Source organism: Convolutriloba macropyga, chromosome 3 (genome assembly GCF_964194025.1).
Source record: "Convolutriloba macropyga chromosome 3, txConMacr16.3, whole genome shotgun sequence".
Taxonomy (NCBI): Eukaryota; Metazoa; Xenacoelomorpha; order Acoela; family Convolutidae; genus Convolutriloba; species Convolutriloba macropyga.
This window is the reverse complement of record NC_134470.1, coordinates 14022400-14048254: the sequence shown is the minus strand read 5'-3', so window position 1 is coordinate 14048254 and position 25855 is coordinate 14022400. Positions and strand designations below refer to the sequence as shown.

Genomic DNA, 25855 nt, shown 5'->3' with positions numbered 1-25855 from the left:
TTTTGCGTTCACACCCAAGTTCAAATCGTTCATGCCGTTTTTTACTGCTTTTTTCTTGCCAATGGTCAATTTTTAATTAAATTTATAGCAAGTCAATTGAATCGACGCAATTTTATGAGTGTGTCCATAGATTCTATTTTGTATGAGAACGTTCAGTTAAAAAAGCTGCTTGATATGGATATAGGTGCGGTCTTAAAATTTTTACAATCATTGAATATTCCACAATTCTCACTAGCGAGGAATTTGTTTTTTTTTATATGTGAGAGTATCCAACAAAATGTTGAGGTAATTTTCAATTTCTACCCAAATATCTGTCAAACATCCTGCTTCATAATAATATGAAGTGTCTTAAGAATTACAAGATAGGATAAGACTTGGGCAGTAATAAACTAGTAATAACTATTTCTATTACTCTATTAATATTGTTGCTTTTGTTTTTTGCTCTCTTATTTTTCATAGAAAGAATTAGAAAACTTAGGTACTCACAAGGCGGCTCACTAATGTGCGTTTGCACATAATTTTCCGAACACAATCATCCACATCTTTATCTTAATTGTCTACCGAATGAGGACGGGATAGAAAAATTTCAAAAAGTCAAGTATTTTTTCGAAGAAACTGGTGTATGAATAAAAAGTTGTCTCCAACTCAAATCAATCAGTGCAATAAAAATGCCGCTTTCGCTTTAGAGGATTGAGCCATTAGTAAGAACACGAGACAAGACAAACTAGAAAATCAAATAACAACAACAAACATTAATAACATCCAAAACTCGATGTCTGCTTTTAGAAAAACTTGGTTTCTAGAAAAGCAGAGTCTAAGTAGCGTCAGATGAAACCGAATTGAACAAAAATAACTAGTTCACTGTTCGTGACAAAAAATGGAACTTGTGCTTAATGAGATTTGGTATCAAGTGGACAAAGAACGCCAAAGTCGGCTAATTTAAAAAATACGCTCAAATTTTTTGAAAACAATTGGTTCCAAAGTAATGAAACCCATTAGACATGAACTGAAATCAAAAAATAAATTTCAAAACGATCATTTAACACTCAAGATAAGACATTGGGTCCTGTCATTCTTAAGTTTTTTTTTCAAACGACTACAAAAAAACAACAGATACAGAGAAAAAAAACAAAATCTCAAAAAATTTTTGCGAGAAAACGGTGGCGAAACCGTTATCAGCGAAATTTTTTCTTCAAGAATAAGAAATGTTTGATTGCGCAGTTTTTGAACGCCATTGATATATGACCGCTCGTTAATGCGACTAGGTAACAAGTAAAGAAGAAAAAGCAAAGTTTATAACAACGTTTGTTTTTTTTTTATCGAAAACAATTTTTTCAAAGGGCATGAAAATCATTAACTGTAAATTGATTAAAAATGTAGGTTTGTTCATTCCTCTAAAAGGAGAATTTGCTGATCAGAATTTGTCTTACGTTTACGAAGACAAACGTCAAATACAGACGAAATTAGTGAAAACAAAACATTTTTTTTGAAATTTCAAAAAAAAAACAGCGTTAACACCATAATAAATTGACATAAGACAATAGATATTTTCAATTTTGTCTTTTTTTATGTGAGCAATGCAATATATGACCTTCAATTATTGAGATTAGGTTACAAAAAGAACACAAAGGAACACAAGATGAGAAATTAAACCTTTCTGTTACCTTTCTTGCAAAAAATTACAATTAAATTCATAAAAACCATCAGCGACCAAATGAAGTCACTAAACAAGCTCATATTTTCTACAATCACAGACCGTTGAAACCTTCTACTTTTCTAGAAATTCTCATACGGTTAAATGAGGAAATTCAACTAAAGAAAAAAGTGAAAAATATTCCATCAACTTCTTGTAGAAAACTGTGTTGAAGCCGTTAAAACCGTAACTTGTGCCCTAAGAAATTATATGCTCAGCGTTCTAAGACTTCGTCTACCTTCTAAACACCAATAAAGTGATAGATGACCTATCAATATTTTGGTAATGTGACAAAAACAGAAAAACAACCCGAAAAAGGGGCAAATGTCCAAAACCAAAATTATTTGTGAAACTAGTTGCAAGCAAGCAAGCCAGAAAACATTGAATTAAAGCGCCAGGCCGGAATAGAGATAGCAATTTATTTAATAAGAATCTGCATTATGTTTTTGCTGAAACTTAGCTACAAGTTGACCAAATTATGGGAAAAACAGAGGCAAAGTTATATAATCCACTGTTTATTTTGAAAACAAATGATTTTAAATGTCAAAACGACAATAAAATTTTGACCAAAAGAAATCAAACAAGAACAAGCAACTGTTTATGCAGCTAAATGAACTTGTCAATGGTTAGCCTTGATGTGGATTGTTCTGTTCTGCAATGAACAAAAAAAAGGTGATAACTTTTCTTAGATTGCTCAAGGTAGTCTTGCTATTGATTTCGCTCTTTGCAATTGTGTCCAATGTAATAGATAAGAAAAACTTGACAAAGTTCATATATCAAAGAAAAAGTTCAACCCTAGAAAATTTTCAAAGAGAGCAGAGAAGTAAACTAGCCCTAACTTGAATAAAAAAAAATTGTGTCAGAAATTTTTGTGTTTCCCTTCGGCAAATTCAAGCAAATGTGACTAAAGAAGTTCATGTCTTGAAATTTTTGGTGAAGTCTCTTTTTTTGAGATATATAGCAATAATTTGAGCCAAAAAAACCAAATAAAAATTTCATCAACACCCTTATAAAACCAAAAACATTTTTTAAAAACATTTTCAACATATTTTCAGGAAAACTGACAAAAATATAGGCAAAATTCCGGAATATGTGAATAAAAATAACGGAAGTCCAATTTTTATTCACAAAACTTCAAAACTCAATAACTCCCTGTAAAAAACGAAATTATACAAAATCTTATTTATTCCATTTTCTATGCTAAACGGGCTTCACAATGATACTAGTTTCAACTGTCGTCGGTGAATAAATCGAGAGCCCACAGTTGACTGAATAAAAAACCCATTTGAGTATACAGTTCCTCCTCCCACTAAACTGAGTCGGAACAATAAACAAGTGATAATCTGTCAAGTCATTATTGGCTTAATTTACTGTTTCTCGAATTTTTCATAAAAACTCGAAAAGACGAAAGAAAACAAGCTGTATTTTGTCCAGCTTGAGTTGCATAGGTATCCAGCCCCCAATTGCATAGGTATATTGAACCTGCTGAGTTTTGTAGTTTGAAGTTGTTTGGAAGGTATCTTGTTATTTAAAAAGCAAAATTGTTTAGTTGAACACTTGCATAATCAAAAGCATCAAACGACAAATTGTGTTTATCTATTCTTTTCTATATTGACCCAGCTGATTCAGTCCATATACATTCTTAGATACTTAAATAAGATAAAAAATAAAAATCCAGTTTGTTTATTATGATTTATTGAAACAAATCGACTGAAGAGAAAATCTTTTGGAGCTTTTCTAAACATCGTTTGGAGTTCAAAACTATACTTGCTTTGGTTAAATTTTTCCATATGTCAACGTTTTTTAACTTCAGATATCTTCTCCATATTTTCTTTTTATATATGAGTCGTTTTTCCATTGTGAGCTTTTTACAATCTGGCGGCTATGTTCTTGCAACTAAAGTTCAAACGCAAAATGTTCGCTTTTATTTCACCAGTTTTAGCTCACAAGTTATAATAACAAATTTTAGTTGAGATTTTTCTGAAAACGGAATTCAATCTATTTTTAGGTGTTAGCATTGTGTCAAATTTTATGCCAAGGCAACGGAAGCCTGAATCAGGTTTCATAGTTTCACCTTTTAAAAGAAATATTGTTTTATTTTGCTCAGATGTTTTTGAAAAAATAGAGACTCCGTTTTTTCTGCTCTTTGTGTAGGCGGGTACTCTTTCAATGCCTGAAATTTGATCCTCTTTTAATTATTTCTGTGCGTTTTATTCTAATTCTCTTGATAAAACTACGCCTTTCCTTATTGATAGTATTAAAAGAAATATTGTTTTATTTTGCTCAGATGTTTTTGAAAAAATAGAGACTCCGTTTTTTCTGCTCTTTGTGTAGGCGGGTACTCTTTCAATGCCTGAAATTTGATCCTCTTTTAATTATTTCTGTGCGTTTTTATTCTAATTCTCTTGATAAAACTACGCCTTTCCTTATTGATAGTATTAAAAGAAATATTGTTTTATTTTGCTCAGATGTTTTTGAAAAAATAGAGACTCCGTTTTTTCTGCTCTTTGTGTAGGCGGGTACTCTTTCAATGCCTGAAATTTGATCCTCTTTTAATTATTTCTGTGCGTTTTTATTCTAATTCTCTTGATAAAACTACGCCTTTCCTTATTGATAGTATTATGACACAAAATCGTTTTTTTTTGTGTTGAGAGGTCAGAAATTTTGAATAATTTTTTGCAGTTGTTGTTGTGTTACTTTTAATTTCCTTTTAACTGATTTGAGAACAAGGTCTCCATTGAGTTTTTTATGTTGTTTTGTTTTTTCTTTTTTGAACGGGGCCTCAACTTTTCTTTTGTTGCTCCAAAATTGTTTTTACAAACATCAAAAAAATCTGGTCAATTTCAAAAGGTTGTAAACAGACGTCCTAAATGTTTAATTATTGCTTAGTAATGAAGCAGTTGTCTGCAAACGCAATTTGGTACCCAGGGAGTAGAGAAATCACTGTTCGTGAATGGTAACACTGAGCTGGGGCTGAATTAGTGATTTAATTTGGTCGTTTTTGCTTAATATGTCGATTCTCCAATTTTCTGAGGAGTGTTTTCTATGGAGGAAAAATATACATTTCTGAACGTCAACTAGTCTAAAGTAGTTGTTTAGGCTTTGTTGTGGACAATAGGATTTGTTGATGAGACTTTTTTAGTCTATTTTTTTCTGTTTTCCAGTCATAGTATTTCAAAACAAACTAATCAACTGATTGTAATTTTTCCCTACGTTTTTATATGAGTTTGTTTGGTCCCCAAGTTCCTGCTCCGACGACTTTGTTTGCTCCTGTTATCATTGACCAGCTTTCAGTCTCAAAAAATTGTTTGACGCTTAAAATTGCTCTGAATATTTGGTTCATAAATAATAATTCACCGATATAACAATATTGTCTGCCCATGTAGTTGCTGGGGAAAAAAATAATACGTTTTGAAAATTATTTTGAATAAAACAAAGATTTGAAAAATTAACGTTGCGTCTTTTATGATTTTTGGGCATTTTCCCCGATTTTGATATCTGGCATTTTTTTCTGATCAAAGTTATTTTCTTTACTCTTTGTGTCTTTTCCGTGGCTTTATTTGGTTTTTAAATGGAATTAATTAGTGATTTTTATATATAGGAGTCAAACATGGAAGAAGGTCTGGTTTGACTTCAACGACCAAGTCTCACGAAAACTGCAGATGTTAAATCGTTTCGATAAGGAAGGCAGATCTAATCTGACCAAAAATAAGCTGTTCCTTGAAAAATTATTGGATGCAAAAGATTTGAGAAGTGTTTGTTTGCTATAAGTGGTTTCAAGCATCAAGTTTGTACCTAAGTTGAAGAGTTGAGGAATTTGTCAGGATTAAAAAATCTGCTTTTATAAATATAATAAACTGAGTGAAATCAGGATAGACTGATTTAATTATTGAAGGTTAGACTAACAGTGAAATCTGGGTCTTAATATCAATTGGTTCCAGAAAAACTGGAAAAATAATTATCTCCTTTCTCCTCAACGGCTGGATATAGTATTAATTGTTTCTTAATTTTCAGAGAAGTTTGAGGCCAAAAATAAATGCTCTATGACAAACATTCTTGTAGGGTATGAATCTTCGTCCTATTTAAGCCAAAACCAATAGTAAAGATCTTGATTCAAATTTTACGCTGCTAGTCACCGAGTAACAACGTTTTTTTATTTCAAACTCTGGTTTCAATTGGCCAATAATTGGTCAAAAAAATTATTATTTTTTGTAGAGGCACGATGTAGCATGATAAAAATGCAAAATTTCCAGCTTTCAAAATTCCAAAGCGAATTTTTTCCTCAGTTACTTTGACGTTTGATATGCTGCACCATATGCTTCTAGTGGTTAACATTTACAGTGTAGCCAATAGAAGATGTCAAAGCACAATTTATTTGATAAAATTCCGTTTTGCAAAGAGACACCATTGCTCACAAGTTATAATAAACAAATTTTAGTTTAATTTTTTCTTAAAACCGAAAGCAATCTATTTTTAAGTGTTATCATTGCGTCAAACTGTACCACAGGGCAACGACAGCTTGAATCAGTTTTCATAGTTTCACCTTTGAAAAATTTTTTTTGCTCAGACATTTTTGAAAAAAACAGATTCTGTTTTTTCTGCTCTTAGAGTAGCCGGGTTCTCTTTCAAAAATTCAACTGTTTCTTCCTATTTAGTTTCAAATTGTGACCTGTTTTCTCTTGTCTAGTTTTTTACACTAAGCTAGGATAATTTGCAAACTGAACAATGACGATCATTTGTTAAACGTTTTAGAAACGCGGAGCTCCAAGACCTTTCCCTGGAAAACACTACGTATTGGGATCAGAGATTAAAACAGATAGGCTGGAGATGTTGAAAAAGTGAAACTTTTCCGCTTTGATACAATTTTGTTTATGTTCAAGTTGAAGCGATTACGAGATTTCAAATTTTTGCTCTTTTTTCATCATTATTCTTCAAATTGTTTGTAAATGTATCAGTAGATTTCAATTCAGCGTCTGTTGAAATTCCGTTTTGGTTGAAAATAAAGTTTTTCTTTATTCAAAACACCGTTTTAGTTAAAGTAATCTAGCCTATAATTGAGAAATATTCCTTCAACAATCTGAGCAATTCAATATGGTTTTAAGTTCAGTCAGTTTTTAAAAATTGGTGTTGGATGTGCATAGTTTAATTTTTCAGCGAGTTTAATTTTTTAAGGCCACTTGAGAGACTTCAAGTTAAGAATTGAAGGAGTGGCAATTGCAAGGTTTAGGTTTGATTTCCCATGTTTAAATTTTCTCAGGACCCATTCTTTTGGGGTTGTACGAACTTCCAAAAACTTTAAAAATACTTATCTTTGAACACATTTTTATAAATTTCCCTGTTTTTTGTTGACAGCAAAACTCTTGCTTTCGAAAAAAAATTTTGACTCAAAATTCCATTCAATGCCTTAAAAATTGGTCAATTTCGACATATTTTAACCGAGTTTTTATAAAATTTTTGATAACACTACGCCTCTTTTTATCCACAAGTTTCTGACAGCAAATCATTTTTTTTGTTGAGAGGTCAGAAATTTTGAATATTTTTTATGGAAGTTTGTTGGGCTACTCTTATTTTCCTTTTAACTAGTTGAGAACGAAGTTTCTATATAATTTATATATGTTTTTTTGTTATATCTTTTTGAGGTGGGCTTCAACTTTTCTTCTTTTGCCCTGAAAATGTTTTGCAAACATATAGAATTATTAGAGTTAATTTCCAAAGGTTGTAGACAAACCTACGAACTGTTTAGTTGCTTATTTGTAATTAAGCAGTTGTCTCCAGATGAGAATTGGGAGCTACGCCAGATAGTACGGGAATCACTGTTTGTTAATGGTAACGCTAAGCTTTGAAATAGGGAATGACATTTGTCGCTTGTTCTTAATAGGTCGATAATCCAATAAATGAACGAAAGTTTTCTGTGGAGGAAAACAAATTAGGTTCTTCAGAATTAACTCGTCCAAAAGAGTTTTAGGGAGTCTTGTGGACAACAGGATTTGTTAACGGCAATTTTTTTGCCTATTTTTTTTAAATTTCCAGTCATTGTGTCATAGTATTTCAAAACAGACTAATCAACTGATTGTTATTTTTCCCTCCTGTTTTATATAAGTTTCTGTGGTCCCTAAATTTCTGCTCCCAAAATTTTGTTTGCTCCTGTTATCAGTGACCACCTTTGGTTGTGGAAAATTTGATTGACGCTTAAAATTGCTTTGAATAATTGGTTTTCTCCTATCTAAACTTTTTGTCCTATTTTTCCGATTTTGATTTCCAGCGATTTTTTGGATCAAAATTATTTTTCTCATCGTTAATGTTTTTAGTGGCTTTATATCGTTTTTAAATGGAAGTAATTAGGGAATTTCATATACAGGAGTCAAAAATGGAAAGAAGACCAGTTTTTACCTTCAATAAGAAAGAAAGTCAGAAACTGTTGATTTACGCAAAAAATAGAACTCGTTTTCTCACGAAAACCGCAGATGTTAAATCATTTGGAACAGGAAGACAGATCAAATCTGACCAAAGATGAGCTTTTCCTAAAAACTATTGGATGCAAATTATTTGAGAAGAATTTGTTTGCTATATAGTGGTGTCAAACATCAAGTTTATCGAGTTGAATAATTAGTCAGGAGAAAAAAATACTGCTTAAATAAATATAATAGACTGAGTGAGATCAGGGTAGACTGATTTAGTGTTAATGTTTAGACTAACAATGAAATTTGGGTCTTAATATCAAATTGTGGCAGAAAATAGGACAAAAAGACTAACTCTTTCTTCATCAACGGCTGGATATAGTATTAATTGTTCCTTAATTTTCAGGGCAGTTTGAGGCCAGAAATGAATGTTCTATCACAAACATTTGTGGATGGTATTAATCTCCGTCCCATTTAAACAAAAAACAGTAGTAAAGACCTTCATTCACATTTTACCCTGGCGGTCACGGAGGAACAAGGTTCGTTTTTTTTTCAAATCATGATTTCTATTGGCCAATAATTGGTGGACGAGTTCATTGCATTTTATTTAGGTAAGAAGTAGCATGCTGAAAATGCAAATTTTTCAACTCTTTACAGAGTAAGAAGCCCTCTGTGTTTTTTGTGAAAGTTTGGATGACTACAGTGGGACTGTGGAGGTCCTAACCACATGATCCGCTAAAATTGTTCATAATCAGAACACAATCTCTGGACAAAAAATAGGCATGGATTAGAAATTATGCAAATAATGCGATTAGACCAGCAGTGTTAACTTGTGCAACCATGATTCTGAAAAAAAATATACTAAAATAGAACATCAATGAATTAAAAATTTTTTTGAATATCAATTATGTTAGCTCATTTTTGGGATTCGAAATACCTGGACGAGAATTCTTTACCAGACCGTTTATTTTACTTACCCAAATGACAACACTTCTAGACATTATTTTGTCGAATCATAATTCCACGAACGCACCCTCGAAGTTATCGAGTTTACCATCAAGTTTATCGAGTTCAATAATCAAGTTTATCGAGTTGAAAAATTAGTCAGGAGAAAAAAATCCTGCTTAAATAAATATAATAGACTGAGTGAGATCAAGGTAGACTGATTTAGTGTTAAAAGTTAGACTAACAGTGAAATTTGGTTCTAAATATTAAACTGTGGCAGAAAATAGGACAAAATGATTAACTCTTTCTTCATCAACGGCTGGATATAGTATTAATTGTTACTTAATTTTCAGGGCAATTTGAGGCCAAAAATGAATGTTCTATCAAAAACGTTTGTGGATGGTATTAGTCTCCGTCCCATTTAAACAAAAAAACACTAGTAAAGACCTTCATTCACATTTTACGCTGGCGGTCACGGAGGACCGCCAGCGTAAAAATTCTATTGGCCAATAATTGGTCGACGAATTCATTGCATTTTTTTAGGTACGAAGTAGCATGCTGAAAATGCAAATTTTTCAACCCTTTAAATAGTAGGAAGCCCTCTGTGTTTTTGGTGAAAGTTTGGATGACTACAGTGGGACTGTGGAGGTCCTAACCACATGATACGCTAAAATTGTTCATTATCAGAACACAATCTCCGGACAAAAAAAAATAGGCATGGATTAGAAATTTTGCAAATTAATGCGATTAGACCAGCAGTGTTAACTTGTGCAACCATGATTCTAAAAAAACAGACCAAAATAGAATATCAATTTATTAAAGCTTTTTTAGATATCAGGTTTGTTAGCTCATTTTTGGGATTCGCAATACCTGGACAAGAATTCTTTGCCAGACCGTTTATTTTACTTACCCGAATGACAACACCTCTAGACATTATTTTGTCGAATCATACTTCCACGAACTCACCCTCGAAGTTGTTTGCAAGTTTGTTTTAAATTATAGTTGATTAATAATGGTCTCTTTTTTGTAATAGACCTGAGAATTTTTGCACCTTTGCCATTTTAATTTTTTTAAATCTATTTCTACAACTCAGATTAGAGGATGTTCTCTGCAGTAAGAACATGAATTGGATGGTTTGGAATTTAAAGTGATTATGTACACTTCACTAGCCCCAAGCCCTTTCTTGTTGTTTAGAAGTCGAGCTGATTCTGTTGTACATGCAATCACTGACATCACCATCTTATCAACTTCTTTCTTCACCAGAAGAGGAGTTGATTTCAACTTAGAACCTACACGCTATGCAATCAATACGCCGAAACAAATGAAGAAGAGACAAATAATATACACCACGTGAACAAAAAAATTCTTTCTCAGGAAACAATCAGAAAGCAACGTGCTTCCTCTTTTTTCACTCTTTCTTCTCTTTTGGTTCGAGTTATTATACGCAATAATAAGAAATGGATATTATCAGTTCTTGTGGTATCGCAACCATGTTTTTTCTTTCATTTCCGCATTGAAGTTTGTCAATTGCAAATACCAAAATAATTTCAACGCAAAATTCTGACGGAGACTTTCAATTTTCTTGGCAAGGTGACACTATCTATGCACGCATTCAGTTTTATCTGGGCAAGATAATATAAGTTTCAAATGAGCCATGGAAGTTACACAAATTTGGAGTTCATGGAAATTTTACCGACCGAAAAAAAGTGACTCATAATTATGAACAAATTGGTTGTCCTCAAAATCGTCAAAGGCGAATTATCCTCGAAATTATCAGACAAATTATCTTTGAAATGATCTGCGTTGATTATTTAAGAACATCGTGGTGTTATAAAACTAACTATTTATAAACAACGTTTCCTTTGATCTATAGTACCGCAATTTATTTGCAAAAAAAAGTAATTTTGATGCATTTATGCGCATACATTAAACTCTTACGTCAAATCAAACGCCTAAAACAAACAGCTATTGCGTTTTGGAAATAAAAAAATGTCTTCGAATTCTGACTATAATATTACGGGCAAAAACATTTCGTTTATAACTCCCAATATGATGTCGCCCGGAGGTGAAATTAACCCGAAACTCGCTGACTACTTTTCTCTATCCGAGTCACCCTGGTTTCACGTCGTGTGTGGGTTACTCTTCCTGTCGACGTTCGTGCCACAGAGTCGTCGGCTGAACCGAGGCCTGTGTTATGCGATTCAGGTGGTGGCCTTTTTAATGGGCGCTGTGTGGGTGTACACGACTCATTTCGGCCTAACTGTCTTTTTCGTCTTCTTCGTTATGACGTCATTATCTTTTGTGCAGACACTTTATGTTCTATATCACAACAAACAGGTTAGTGATAATTTATTTGAGACAGAAAGAATCGGTTCTGCGCGTTGCGAAAAAAGTTGTAACAATTCCTCAAGATTTATTTCATTTTTCGAGAGTTTTTAAGTGATACCTCTTTTGTAGCTCTGCGCAAAAAGTAGCCATCGGCAAAATGAAATCGAGGTGTTTATTTTAATAACAGTGTTTTCGAAGTTGGTACTACCCTGTAGAATAATTATGCTAAAAATTCAGTTTTTTACTTTATCTCAATAAGAAAATTTCTTTGATTCCAAAATGATTTTCCCGGAGAAATTGTTTATTTTTGTGACAAATACCCAAAATATACCCAAAATTTTATCGTAATGTTGAAACCACCAGAACGATTATTTAGCCAAATATTTAGCTAGTGCATTTGGACATGCCTTGAGGGCCATGACCATGCCTCAGTGGCGCGTGGGACTTGATATGAAACTATCACAACCGAACATGGGATTACACTATCAGCTTAATTATGAGAAAACATGCTTGTAATACCGAGTGCTAATTTAATGGGATAAATGAACCAAAGGATCATAAGGAATAAATTGAGTACAATGGCATTGGCTAATTTGGCACATTGAGTATTTTGTCATGCAACCATTGTAAGCTAACCGGTAATGATGGCCAGATTATTACATCAGTCATAGAGAGACCTTCAACAAAACAAAATGAGACTTTTATTACGTGCTTTTATTTCACCCTACTGCATTTTAAGTGTTCATTTGTATTTACTTAAAAAATTAATCAGTTTCGGAAGAAACCCACGGAAAAAATCCCCACTTAATTTTAGATAGGAAATAAACCCCCACTTGACTTTTAACGAGTTGCCAATTTGGCGCGTTTGGCCGTGTCTCGCTGGCCATGGCCATGCCCTAGCGGACCGTGGGACTTGATATGAAACTATCATAACTGAGCAAATTATCACTAACAAAATTCAAATTTAAAATGGGGAGTTTAATTTTCTTGGGGTGTGCGGTTTATTTCCCATCTAATATTTGGTGGGTTTTTCCTTAAGGGTTTATTTCCTACCCGAATTAAAGGGATTATTATTTAAAAGACTCGTGGAACGAACCACTGTTCTTCATTCGCTATTACAATTTTTCTTTTTCATATCGTTAAATTACTTAAATTTTCGAATAATATCAGTCTATTGTTTGTAATTAATAATAATTGTGCTTTGACCAATTTTAACAAGACAGCATTTAAAACTTTTATCTTAAATTTAAGTTTAGAGGTTTCTCAGGTTCGAACGCATCAATTCTTGGCAACAAAGGCATAGACATTTAGACCAAGTGAATGACAGTAAACTCTCAATGTAAATAAGAATTAACGCTTTTTTTGAAGATCAGTCCAAGAAGACAAAATTTTTAAACACAAAAATTGGGCAGGCATGAATGAGAGATACACAATATTTGGAACAAAATTATTCATAAAATCAATAAGAAAAGTTTTATTAGGATTGGTCGGTTTGTAGAACAAGGAACTGTACGCATGATAAAACCAAAATCTATTTTTTAAGAGCTTGGAAATCAAATTGGCGGCAATTTCCATCTGTGTTTGATTATCCGCAGAGCTGAATTTTTTAGTCAAAGTGTTGTAGCCATCGTGGAACAATCGAAATTCAGTTCAATTTCAAATATAGGCACTGCCTTTTACAAACAAAAATTATGAAAAATTAAATGAGCCGATAAAATTAAGAGGAAAATAGAAGTATCTTTTTTGTTTTGGTTTGATTAAAATCAATGCCAATGGAGGCTCAAATGGTGGTGTACAAAAAGAACTGTTATACAAAATTTCAACAATACGCCCATCCAGATAGTTTAAATTTTCATGGTGGTAATCACGTGACAAAAAGGAACCAAAATGAATTTCTGAAACAATGTAGAGCAGAAAAATATGTAGAAGTGCCAAAAAATTTGACAGTTTACGCTTTCAGCGTTTTCAACAAGAGATTTAACGTCCTAAAACCGTAAAATTGAAAAGAGTATAACTTGATCTGCAAAATTGATGATAATTGGATACTTCAATATTTGCCTATTTAAATGAACATGTGATTAAACACGGAGAGAAGTGATTGCAGAAACTGTGCATCTTTTTTTAAAGATTTTAATTTGAACAAATTCTTTACATATCACGAAATTCAACAAAAAACTTTTTAAATTTCATCACTTTTTCATTTTCAATTTTGGTGCTCAATTTTTGCAGATATTTTTTGAATTATAGAATCTATCTTTTTTTGTATCATTCTGGCCATTCCTTGTAACGAGAAAAAATGTCTTCAGAAACTTGGACGCTAGTGCTGAAAACAAGCGTTTTCGCTAATTTAGTGACCATCTATTACAAAATACTGTTGCTATAAAATGTCTTTACAATCCGGGCTAGACTTGAGAATTTTATATACTTTTTTGATTTTATGCCCAAATGGCTTCAAAACTGACAAAAACTTTTTTAAATTATTTGTACAAAAAACTATTTGCTGCAGGATCTCAAAATTTGTTCAGATAATGTAACATAATGTTCCCAACGTAACATAATGTTCCCAACCCACTCAACTACCAAATTAGGAAGAAATAGAAAACTTTCCAAAAACTCATATCGTTTAACAAACAATTAAGTCAAAAAATTAAAAATGGATTCTAGGGTCGATGAGACTTGCCAGTTATGAGAGTACTGTAGAAGACAAACATAAAAATCAAACAATAGCAGACATTTTTTACGGCCAAAAATCGATGTCTATATTTAAAAAAACGTAACATTATTAAAAACAAAAAATGGATCAAATAAAACCTGAATTAAACAGATTTACCTGAAATGCCTTAGATAAGACATGAGACCTGTCAATAGTGAGACTTGTTACCAGGTCGACAAAGCAGAGCAAAACGGCCAAAGTTCAGAAATGAGTTTCTAAATTTGAAAACAACCAATATCAAATTGATGCGCATCAACTAGGCTTATCAAAAAGTATTTTTTCCACCTCATCTGAAGCAATTGAGACCTGTCATTATCAAACACATATCAAAATGAAAAGCAAAGACTATTATCAATGAAATTTAACAAGAAAACGTTGTCGCAACCGTCAGAACCATATGCTATTCATGGAAACATTAAATATCTTTAATTGCACAATTTTCAACGGCAATTGGGCCAACCCATTAGTGTGATAATGTTGCAAAGAACCAAAAACTCAGAATTGGTTAAATATCAAAAAATCACACTTTTCTTATAAAAAAAAATGCGATACGAAAACCAGGAAATCATTGAATAGAAACGAAAGATATAATAATTGGATTTTCGCTTACTTTAGAGTAGATGCGACCTGTTGTTAGAGAAAGCAGGCTGCAAAAATGACAGAAATATTATAAAAGATACCAAGCTCAAAAGTCCAATGATTTTTAAAAAGATTTTCAGAAAATCAAGGAACCCAAGAACTTAAAAGAATAACAGATGAATTTTCAACTGCTAAGGTAACCAGATGTGCTTGTTATCATTGAGATCGGATAATAAAACGGCAAAAATCAATAAATACGGACATAACTCAAACTTTCCTTAACAATTCATCGAAACCGCAGCGTTGAAGCCATTAAAACCATACGACAATGAAAGCTTTCAATTTACAAAATTGATTTGAATTCTCTGCTTGGGTCTCCTTGATATTAGTCGGGTTTTCTTTAGTCGGCAATAAAGCAGGAACAAATACTGATCATTATCGAATTTTTTTTGAAAACACAATTCTATGCTCTAAAGACTTTAGTCAAAATATAACCAACAGCAGCGTAAATACTGCTTGGAGGAGCTGAAAATTGGTGCAGTTTTTTCAAAAATGAGACGAAGTTACTGGTTGACGACAATGAGAACAACATTTGAGAAGTACACAAAAAGCTTTAGTTCTCAAGAATGTATCGTACGACAACAGGAAGACGACAATTAGAGGCAAAATTAGGGAAAATCTAATAAATTTTGCGAGAGCCCTTTCGCAGCGGTTGAAACTGTGAGCTGTTCACTGAAACCTTTAAGATTGTTCTATTGCGCCTTCCTTTTTTTTCCTCCAAGTGGAGCTTTTTTAAATGTGATAAAATGAAAAGGGAAAAACTACAACTCTAAATATAGGCAAATATGCTAAAATCAAAAATTTAGAAGTTTCGTAGTATGACAGCCAAAAAAATAATAGTAAAACTTTTATGAAGAGTAATTTTTGTCTTCACTTGGAATGTGTTAAATAAATTTGCCCCGCATTTTCAGAAATTCAGCTAGAAGTGACTGAAAAACTTTTTTAAAAAAATTGTAAATTTCAAAATTTCAATGACATTTTCCTAAAACAATTAAATTTAAAATCCTCCGAGGCACTGGATAACAAATGAAAGCATTGTATAGGTTCACCAAAAGCTCTCAAGGAACCCAATCGAATCCTTGAATGATAAGACAAAGTTACGGAGTTGCCAAAAGGACGGCAAATTAAAGCAAACTAAAAAAAATCAATTAAAATTTATGAAACCACATTGTCAAAAATCATTTAAATTTTTAGCTGTTCTCTGAAGAGATAAAATATATTTATTTAAACCTCAATTTGTTTTTAAATTTGGATGTGTCATTAAGTGAGCTTTGATTTGAAATCATTCTTGACAGAAATGAACATGCGAAATTAATTTGAAGACCGCGCTGCTACAAAAAAATCAATTGAAGTTTATGAAACCACATTGTCAATTCTCTCTGAAACCACTTCACATTCTCTCTGAAGGCATGACATATATTAATTGGGCCGCCTTTTGTTGTAAAAATAGGATCTGTCATTAAACAGTCTTGAAAACAATCTTGTGAGTAATCAAATTATTTTTTTAAAACAAAACTGCAAAATTAATGTGAATAAGACCGCGACCTAATACAATCAAAAAAGTTTTTGATTGTAGGAATCGAAGATGGGTTCAAAAGAAGCCCCAATGTTCCTGCTCGTTCAATAAAAGCAATCAATATTTTCTTGCGTTTGCAGAAAAGATTAATTGGCAAAAGAAATATTTGAAAAAATCGTAAATAAATGATGCATTTTGTATAATTCTTTTGTTAATTTTTCGAAAATCCGGCCAATTTTTTTTTCAGATTTATGCTATGGGAAACGAAAGTACAATTTGCTTTTATGGAGTTTTAAGAATTTGCCACAATGGATGTTAGGTTTCTAGTTCTGGCATATTTGAACCAAGTGGCCCAAAAAAGCGTATCAAGTGCAATTTTTTGATTTTAAAAAAGTTTGAAGGTCAAAAAATTTAGCAAAAATATTAACGAGAAGACTCGGATAAAACCAATTAAAAAAAGCCAAGCGTCCTCCATCCTTAGAGGAAAAACGAATAAAAATTATATTATTATTTTAACAAATTTTTTTTGGGAAGGTTGACAAAAATTTGGTCAAAAATTACGGAAAAAGTGAATAAAAAGAACGGAATTCCGTCTGGTTTGCACAAAATTGAAACCTCGATAGTTCTTATTATTTCTATTTTCTACGCCGGACGGGCTTTCTAATGATACCAGTCGCAATTGTGTACGATGAAAACATCGATCGGCCAAAATTGACTGAACAAAAAAAAACAAAAGAATATAGTACCTCCCCCCAAGTGGGTCGGATCAAAAAATTCCTCCTTTTCGATTTCTTATAGCGACATTTTAAATTTGTGTATTGTTGCTTTGATACAATTGACTGACTGTAAATCCCTTTGAAAAAAACCTGATTGACATAATAGTAAGAGACATTCAAGAGAAGTAAATGAGTGAATGACCATAGAAATTGTCCGAACAAATTTTATTCAACCACGATCTCATCCAGTACTTTCAAAAGTTTATCATAGAAATTTTGGATTAACATTTTGGAGCAAGATCTCAAGTCCTGTTAAGAAAATTACGATTTTTAGCGTCATGGCAATTCGTATTGAAATTCAGTTACTTTGGACAAGTAGTGTTCCTTTTTTTATTTTTTCTATAGGTCATATCCCACATGTAATAATTTCTCTTTGCGGTTATCAGCTTTATAAAAAGCAGTTGTCAATACACGAGAAACTCGCATAATCCTAGGAATATGCTTCTTGTCAGGTAAAATTTCATTCAGTGATTGAACTACTGGAACAAAAGACACTCTTGTTAGATAATATTTGTTCCCAGGCTGAGCTACCAGACCTAAGTAAAGTATGCTTAGACCTTCCCAGATAGAAACTGCTTAGAATTTTTTTTGCATTAATGTTCATACTTCAGTGCTTTTTTCAATCTTTGCAGAATTTGTAATTTTGAGAGCACAACACAACCCCCCCACCTCCCCATGGGACCGGAGATTGGGTTGTCATGTTGCAAGTTTTTTGTATAGTCATTTAACAGCAATTTCTCAGACAGTTATTGAAACAAATTTGATGGGTTACAAAAATTCATGTTCTTCTATTTTGTTCTATTGATCATATCGCAAATTTAATATCATTTTTCTTGCGTATATCAGTTTTGAAAAAAGCATTTTCTTCATTCACAGACCAACTTGTCGCCATCGTTTGACAAACTGTACATGGAGCTGTTCCGTCCTCTTCGGATGCCACTGAAAGAGTACAAGAAACTAGTGCAAGACCCAGATGTGAGGTTGAGGTCTATGGCACCTGGAGAGACATACGCGATTGAGGGAGTGAGCGTGCCTGATCAGCTGTCACTTCTCGTCAGCGGATGGTAAGTTAGTTTGACAGCAAAGAGTTTGAAAAAAATCAGTTGAATTCAATAGAAAAATCTTCAAAAATCAACAAAAATCAACATCAATCAACAAAAATTGACTTATAATGAGAGATTGTTCAGATCCGCGGCACCGTTAAGAAAGTTTTTGCCCCCATTAAGGTTTTTGAAAAAAATTGTCCTTAATTATTAATCTATTTCGCTTTACTCCATATGATTGAGCGGGTAGATATGAGATTAATATACATCTGCTTTTCAAACAGCCGTTCAATCAATGCTCAATTTATTTGCATTAGGTTTGACTTTTGGGAGAACAATTTCGTTGATATCAATAACCATTTTTGCCAACTCTAATTACTAACTTTAGAAGTTTAAGTAGTTGTTGGAGAGAATACAAAAATGATTTCTTTGCATTTCGTTTCTCCATTTTTTAAGCTTTCCAAAATGAAAAAAAGCTGCGTACAGCTTTCAAATTATCCTGAATTTGTTTTTGAAAAGCAAGCAATTAATTTCTATCCCAATTTGGCTGTTAATTATTTTTCGGCAGTTAAGTAAAACCCACAAAAGTCCGCTTGTGAGTGGCTTTTTCCTACATGTTTTGATGCAAATTAAGTCGACATGTTTATATAATCAGCTTCGAGTTTTTCGGTTTGCATGTTGGCTAAAATCTTTTCTCGATATTATGTTAACCAGTGGATTAGTGTATCATCTCAAATCATTTGTTTAGTCACATCATGACCTAATCAACAGCCTTTTATATCACACACGATGGTGTCACATTTTTGTTGCCACAATCCTGACAAGTTGAGTATTAGATAAATTCATTGCGGATCTTTTGAATACAATATATAAAAAGAATTATATGTAATGAAAAAATTTTGTTTAACTAAGACAAAAATTAATAGTTGAGATTATTTTAGCAGTTTTCTCATTTAAAAAAATCTCATTTTTGTGCCGGATTTAGTCGGTGATGGAATATTGAAAGTTTTTGTGAATATAAAATTTCTGTTTCTTATATACATGCATTTGTTTACAAAATTCCATTACTTATTTTTGAGCAACTTGTTGTTAATCTTTTGATTGTTAATTTTTAGTTCTGAAGAAAGTCTGATATATATTTTTTTCACATTAATATTGAGAGTAAAAAGTTTTCAGCAGAAGAGTTTATGATCGCGCCTCCAGCAAGTAATTTGGCTTTACCTAGACGTCAAAACTATTTTTCTGCACTATTGAACTTTTGATGAATAAAGCTGATTCTATGTTTCAGATCAATTAAAAAGGGATTTTGATCTAGTTATTCATTTTGCCTAGTGGAACACATTTCATCTGCTCAATCATGTTTAACTATACTCACGTGCACATTTTAAAACGCCGAAAGACTGCATTGAGAGAAGTTAAAAAGCGAGAAGTTCCTACTTGGACAAAAATTGACTTTTGTAATTTTGAAAAGTGCTCATGGTATGTTTTAAACACGGTTAGGTGGTGGTTCAGAAGTCACTTAGAAATTCTGGAGAAAAGTAGTTGTTAAAGGGAATGCAAAGAAGATTTTGGAGAGAAGTAGTTGTTGGAGAGAATACAAAAATTTATTCTTTGGATTTTGCTTATCTATTGTTTTCAAGGTTTTCCAAAGTCAAGAACAGCTTCGAATTTTTGTGTGAGCATGTTGGCTAAAGTCTTTTCTCGTCATTATGTTAACGAGTGTATTAGTGCAACTCAAATCATTTGTTTAGTCACATCATGACCTAATCAACAGCCTTTTATATCACACACGATGGTGTCACATTTTTGTTGCCACAATCCTGACAAGTTGAGTATTAGATAAATTCATTGCGGATCTTTTGAATACAATATATAAAAAGAATTATATGTAATGAAAAAATTTTGTTTAACTAAGACAAAAATTAATAGTTGAGATTATTTTAGCAGTTTTCTCATTTAAAAAAGTCTCATTTTTGTGCCGAATTTAGTCGGTGATGGAATATTGAAAGTTTTTGTGAATATAAAATTTCTGTTTTTTATATGCATGCATTTGTTGACAAATTTCCATTACTTATTTTTGAGCATCTTGATAATCTTTTGGTTGTTTATTTTTAATTCTGAAGAAAATCTGAGATAGGTTTTTTCACATTAATATTGAGGGTAACACTTTTTCAGCAAAAGAGTTAATGATCGCACCGGCAGCAAGGAATCCGGCTTTACCTGGACATCGAAACTATTTTTCTGCGCTTTTGATTTTTTTATTTAGAATCGAAGGCTTAGTTCAAAAGCTATCCAACAGAATAAAACTGATTCTCTGTTTCAGATCAAGTGAAGAGCGATTTTGATTTAGTTGTTCATTTTGCCTTCTGTAACATTTCTGTAATGTTTCATATTTCATATTATGTAATATTTCATTTGTAATATTTCATTTGCTTTCTGTAATATTTCATTTGCTCAATTATACTTAACTATACTCACGTGCACATAAGTTACATTGCTAGAAGTTCCTACTTAGACAGAAGCTGATTTTCGTCATTTTAAAACGTACGCGTTTCGTGTTTTAAGTATGGTTAGGTGACTGCAGAAATCACTTCGAAATTTTGACTTCATAATTCGAATCGCTACGCGGTTCTCGATGAACGCCATTAATTCTCGCTGACTTCAAGCATAGTCACGTAACCATTTTTAAGATGCAATCAGAGTCTTATGATGGACTGCTGGGTATTTCACGTTTCGAACGTTCTTGTTTTTGCTTATTATAAATAATTCGCTATAGATTAGTTGTCTGAATCTGGTGCAGATTCTTGACTATGAACTAAGGGGGATTCTTAAAGAGATCCCCTCTTTCTTATTAAGTTTGGCAACAAGCTACGGCAGGCATTATACACTTGCTTTATAGTTTCTTCTAACTTTTACTAAATCACGAATATTGGTGTGTATGTAAATCCTAGTCGATTCAAGATGTTAATCATGCCAGAATCTTACTAGATCTTACAAGATTATGCATAATCTTGCAACATTTTCTTGCAAGATCTTGCAAGATTAACACTACTTTGCAAGACTTTAAGCAACTTATTTTATTAAACTGTTTAGTGTGCACGTATCAGTGGAGGGCAAATTTATTCACAAGATAGACGAGTTCTCCTTCTTAGATTCACCTGAGTGGGAGTCATTCTCAGAGGAATTCCCAGAACACTTCCAGGTATGTATTCCATCTAAATTCATAACAAAAAAGAAACAAAAATGACAATTTCTTGCTTCACTACGTGAAGGCTCTGGGATGCGATTCAGTTAAATCATTGAAAATTTTGAGTTGGACTTGGAATATTGATTGATGTCGTGAAGAATCAATGACCATCAATGACCCAGAATCAATGATTCTTTGATATTATAAACAACATTTTTCCATAAGTTATTCATTCTTAACGTTTGAGTTGATTAAGTTCAAGTTCTCTCTAACATTTCATTCCTACTTGATAAAAAAAGAAAAAAACGACGTTGACAACTTTTGCGAGCAAAGACTTTCAACATTTTTCCATTCAGCCACAAACATTTTTGTCAATAGGGCTGCAAAGCACATGGCGTCTTGAATTGAAAAAAAATGGTTGCTCAATGTATCACTTCACTTTTAAGGTGACTTTAACGGCCATTAGACACAGCACGTACATCAGCTGGCCGAGGAAAGTGTTGGAGGCTATTTTGTTTGACAACCCTTATTTGAATGCAACGATGACCAATCTAATTGGACGAGACATCACCAACAAACTCTACCTCCTCAACCAGAGAGCAGCCACAAATGCCAGCAGTCGCACCCCCAGCATGGGTGGAGGTTAGCGAATTTTATGCAAAGGGGGTCTAACCAATAGGAAATTCTGTGATAATGAATCCATGAACTAATGGTCGACCCTTTGTACTTGATTCTATCCACTTTATGAATGAGCATATATGAATCATCTAATTTGACTAAGTCTACATACTGAGTTTATCTGGTTAAGCTGGTTATCCGATAGTTTTAACAAATTAGCCAGTTTCTGAAAAACAGAAAAACAGAGTTAGGTGAAGAATGTTAAAAGGAGAAAATGAGCGTATCAGATTTAATAAAAATAAGCCTCAAGTTTATGCAAAGTTCAATTTCTGCTTATGAAGTAGGTGTTTTTGTTCAAAATTAGACAAATTTGAAATCTAGTCAATATGGATCAAATATGTTGGTTTATAATAATCATGATCGGAATATTTTGTCCTCTCTCAAACAGCATCCTTCCGAAGGTTTCAAAATTTTAGGGCACCTTTGAAGAAATATCCCAAGCATGGACACAAAGTGTCTGTTTCACGGTTCATGGTTTTTGACGTCATTTCCATGGCAAGTGGGCTAATTTCTGAAGGGAACTGAAAATCCTCAAATTACATTTTGAAAATTTACTGAGAGCATGAGTCTGCTGAATATGGCAGGAATTCCAAAGTTTTGCATAGAAAAGAAGGATATAAGCTTCTTTCTCAATATACCATTTTTGAGAACTTTTTACCTTTTCCACAGAAAACATTTTTTTCCGTTTATTTTTTTACATGGATAACAATTTTTTTGGTTCAATTGGGACTTTTGGAGCAATGAGCGTTAATTATTAGCTTCTAACTCTGCCGGTTGCAAGTTGGCGCATAAAAAAAACAGAATGAGACTTAGACTCAATCGATTCTCACAGTTCATACCGAGCACGTAGTATTTATTTGAGCGTTTAGAAAATCTGTTTTTGTTCCTACCCACTTTAGTTGGGGGATGTTCTCATATTTTGTTCTCATTTTTTATGGTCAGTCTGAATGGTTTTATGATTAAAGACAAAAGGAAGTTGGTTATGTGTTTGGACAAATTTTTTGAAAATAAAAAAGTCATCAAATATGCTTTCTTGGAATTTGACCGGTAGTATAGACATAAAAGTGCTTGCATAATCTTACTTTACATACAATTGAGCTAATTGTGCCTCCGGTTTCTAAGGAATTTTGCTGGAAATATCCTTTTTTGCGATCTTTCGGTAATATTCACCGATATTTAAAAAAAAACTTAGTTTTTTTTTATTTTTAAAAATCCCATTTGCTAAAAATTTTACGCAATTTTTAAAAACAATTGACGTTCAAAAAAGTATGTGAACAATATTGTGTTTTGTGTAAAGCTCATGTTTTTTATGGCTACGATAAATTGTTTTCGTAATTTTTTATTGAAATCCCGAATTTTGCCAGTATTTGATGTTCTTTTCGTAGTTTTATGACTGAATCTAATTATTTAATTGTCCTATTGCGTACTGAAACAGCTAAAAAAGAAATTATCTAAAATTATCTAATCTGTTTTTCGATACAAAAAGATTTTCTGTTAATATACCTCGATAAGTATCCAAAGTTAATCATTTTTTTGATATTTTTACTTTTTGGTCAAATTAAGCATCTCTTTGACACTCGGAACAACTTCTTGTAACTAAGGGGCAGCGAGAGGAAGACTAGTTTTTGTCTAATTTTGGAATTTTATAGTTAAAAAATTATTCGGATTGTAAGTGGCGCTGTATATATTTTTGTGAATTAATTTTTGCGGTTCTTTTTTGTAAGTTACGAGCCAGAATGATGTCAATACAAAAATCAATTTTTGTTAGGTCAAATTCACTTGCAAATTGACCATTAATTTGTTTTTTAGCTTCAACACCGTTTAGATAAAAATGTTTGAAATTTTGAGTTTAGTCGTTGTTAATTTGCAGTCTTTTGACTTAGTTTTCAAAATCGTTTACCTATTTCTTGCCATTTTTTAATTTTTTAGCTGCTTTTTGCTGTCTTGTCTGATCTTCACATTATTGGCAGAATTTTGACAGACTTGATATCACATTAAAGCCGTTGAAAGAAGGCGTAATGGTTTGTTTTCATTTTAATTGATTTTTTGATTTTTTACTGTAAGTGTTCTTTTTGTAGTCGTACGATATTCTGGATAATGAAAGGTCTCAATGTTTTTGTAAAAATGTAGAAATAAAGCCAATGAATGATTTACCCTTTTTGTTATCTGTCCACTTGGTAATGATTCTCAATAAAGATAGGTCCCATATATTTTCTGGTGAAATGAAAGATAATTTGTTTTGTTTACCTTGTATCCAACGCATCTTTAACATTATCATTAAGATCTTTATTTAAAAAAAATAGAGAGCCGCGAGTTTTTGGATGTAAATAAGGCTTGTTGTTTTATTTGGTTTTATTGTGTGTCTTCTCTCTTACTCTCTCAATTGGGTATAATCGGCCTTGTAATGAGTTTTTGTTTCATTTTTGTAGTGGTTTTGTCTAAAGCGATGTTTTGTAAGCGATTTGAAAGGTTACACTTATTATTTTTGAACAACAAATTATTTTTTTTTGAAATTTTTCTATCTCTCTCTCATTTGATGGACAATTAAGTCAAAAACGTGGTTGAGCCGTGTTGGAACGTTATGTGGAAACGCAGATTACCGAGCCTCCTTGTTAATTCCCTCAAATTGTTTCATGTCAGTCATTGTTAGTTTTTTTTTCACGGATTTTTTCAGGCGTTGTAGGTCACCCATACCAATCAAAGAAAAATGCTTGAATAAATAATTCTAATTTTCTACTGCTCATAAATTTAGACTGAGGAGCCCAGTTCTGCAATCGGTTAATCAGTTGTTTTCTTCAATTTTCCGTCGCCAGAGGAGAAATATAATATCTGTATTATCCTTGAGTAATAAAACGTTTTACAGTCTAAATTAAACACTTTTCACCCCCAAACTTGGTGGTTGTTTGGTTCGTCTCATATTTGCTAGGAACAAAACCAAAAAACCTAACTGGCGCGTTTGTAGACCCTGTCCTGTTAGACGCCCTTTCATAAAAACTGTGATAGCTTTTTCGTGACGTAAAATTTTGTTTGCATGCATTGTCTGCTTACACGTTACCAGCTGTTCAGAGACTAAGAAAAGTTTCTCAGAAGAAGCTAGTCGCAACCTTGATTGACCAACTTACAATAAAGTTACCAATCACTAAAGGAGAAATCTAGTTTTTTAAGATTGGTGACAAGTTTTAGATGACAACTTCCTTGCCAGAATTCGTGATAGGAGAAAACTTTTACGGTCTCCCTTCTGATAACAAAGCTTCCATAAAAGAAAAAGTTATGAAAGAAATGGTTGGTTGCCATTTGCAATACGGCGATACTTCAGCACCCGCTCTGTCTTTTCCAGTGGTTTTGGATGTCTTTTAAGTTTTTTAACGTTCTGTTTGCTAGGTACCGGTATGATGTCAACCAAGCCCTCGGCCAAGGAGCTGAGAAGTATCTGGAGTGACGCGTCCAAGTCCAACCTGTCTGGCATTACTATGGGAGGAGGTGGGGCTGGAGGGGTGGGAGTGGGCGTGGGCGGACTAAAGAAGCCAGAGACAGGCAGCCTCACAGCCTTGAGAGAGATGAGGTCCACAGAGAGACAGAACACATTCGGAGATTCAAGTCAGTTCTTTTTATTGTTTGTCAAATATCACAGACAACAAACGCATTTGTTTTTTTTCGGTTGATCAAAATTGATAAGGTTAGACATTTGGTTTGAAGCAAATGTTGCACTTCCAACCAATTTTGGTGTCTACTAATTTAAGATTTAGTCATATTACATGATTTGTTATATTATTAATAAAAATATAAAAGAAATTTAAAAAAATATTCTGCAGCATTTTGACATTGCAGGCTCCTGCAATTCGTTTGCCTTGCTCATTTGAAAGTATGAATAACTCCTCATTTATTCTGCTTCAAACTATTGCACGTTGAAAGAAACAAGTGGCATTCACCAACTCCTAA

At 32.8% G+C, this 25855-nt stretch overlaps 1 protein-coding gene across 1 annotated transcript in view; it reads left to right on the top strand.

The window, feature by feature from the left end:
• The window catches only part of LOC142336542 (uncharacterized), a 127690-nt gene that overhangs the window by 6000 nt on the left and 95835 nt on the right, over nt 1-25855 (top strand). Inside the window, exons 2-6 of the mRNA XM_075385450.1 lie at nt 10231-11373; nt 17885-18072; nt 21145-21253; nt 21685-21880; nt 25298-25573. Of these exons, the coding sequence (XP_075241565.1) occupies nt 11026-11373; nt 17885-18072; nt 21145-21253; nt 21685-21880; nt 25298-25573 (1117 nt within the window). The 5' untranslated portion in view covers nt 10231-11025. The remainder of the gene's footprint in view (nt 1-10230; nt 11374-17884; nt 18073-21144; nt 21254-21684; nt 21881-25297; nt 25574-25855) is intronic.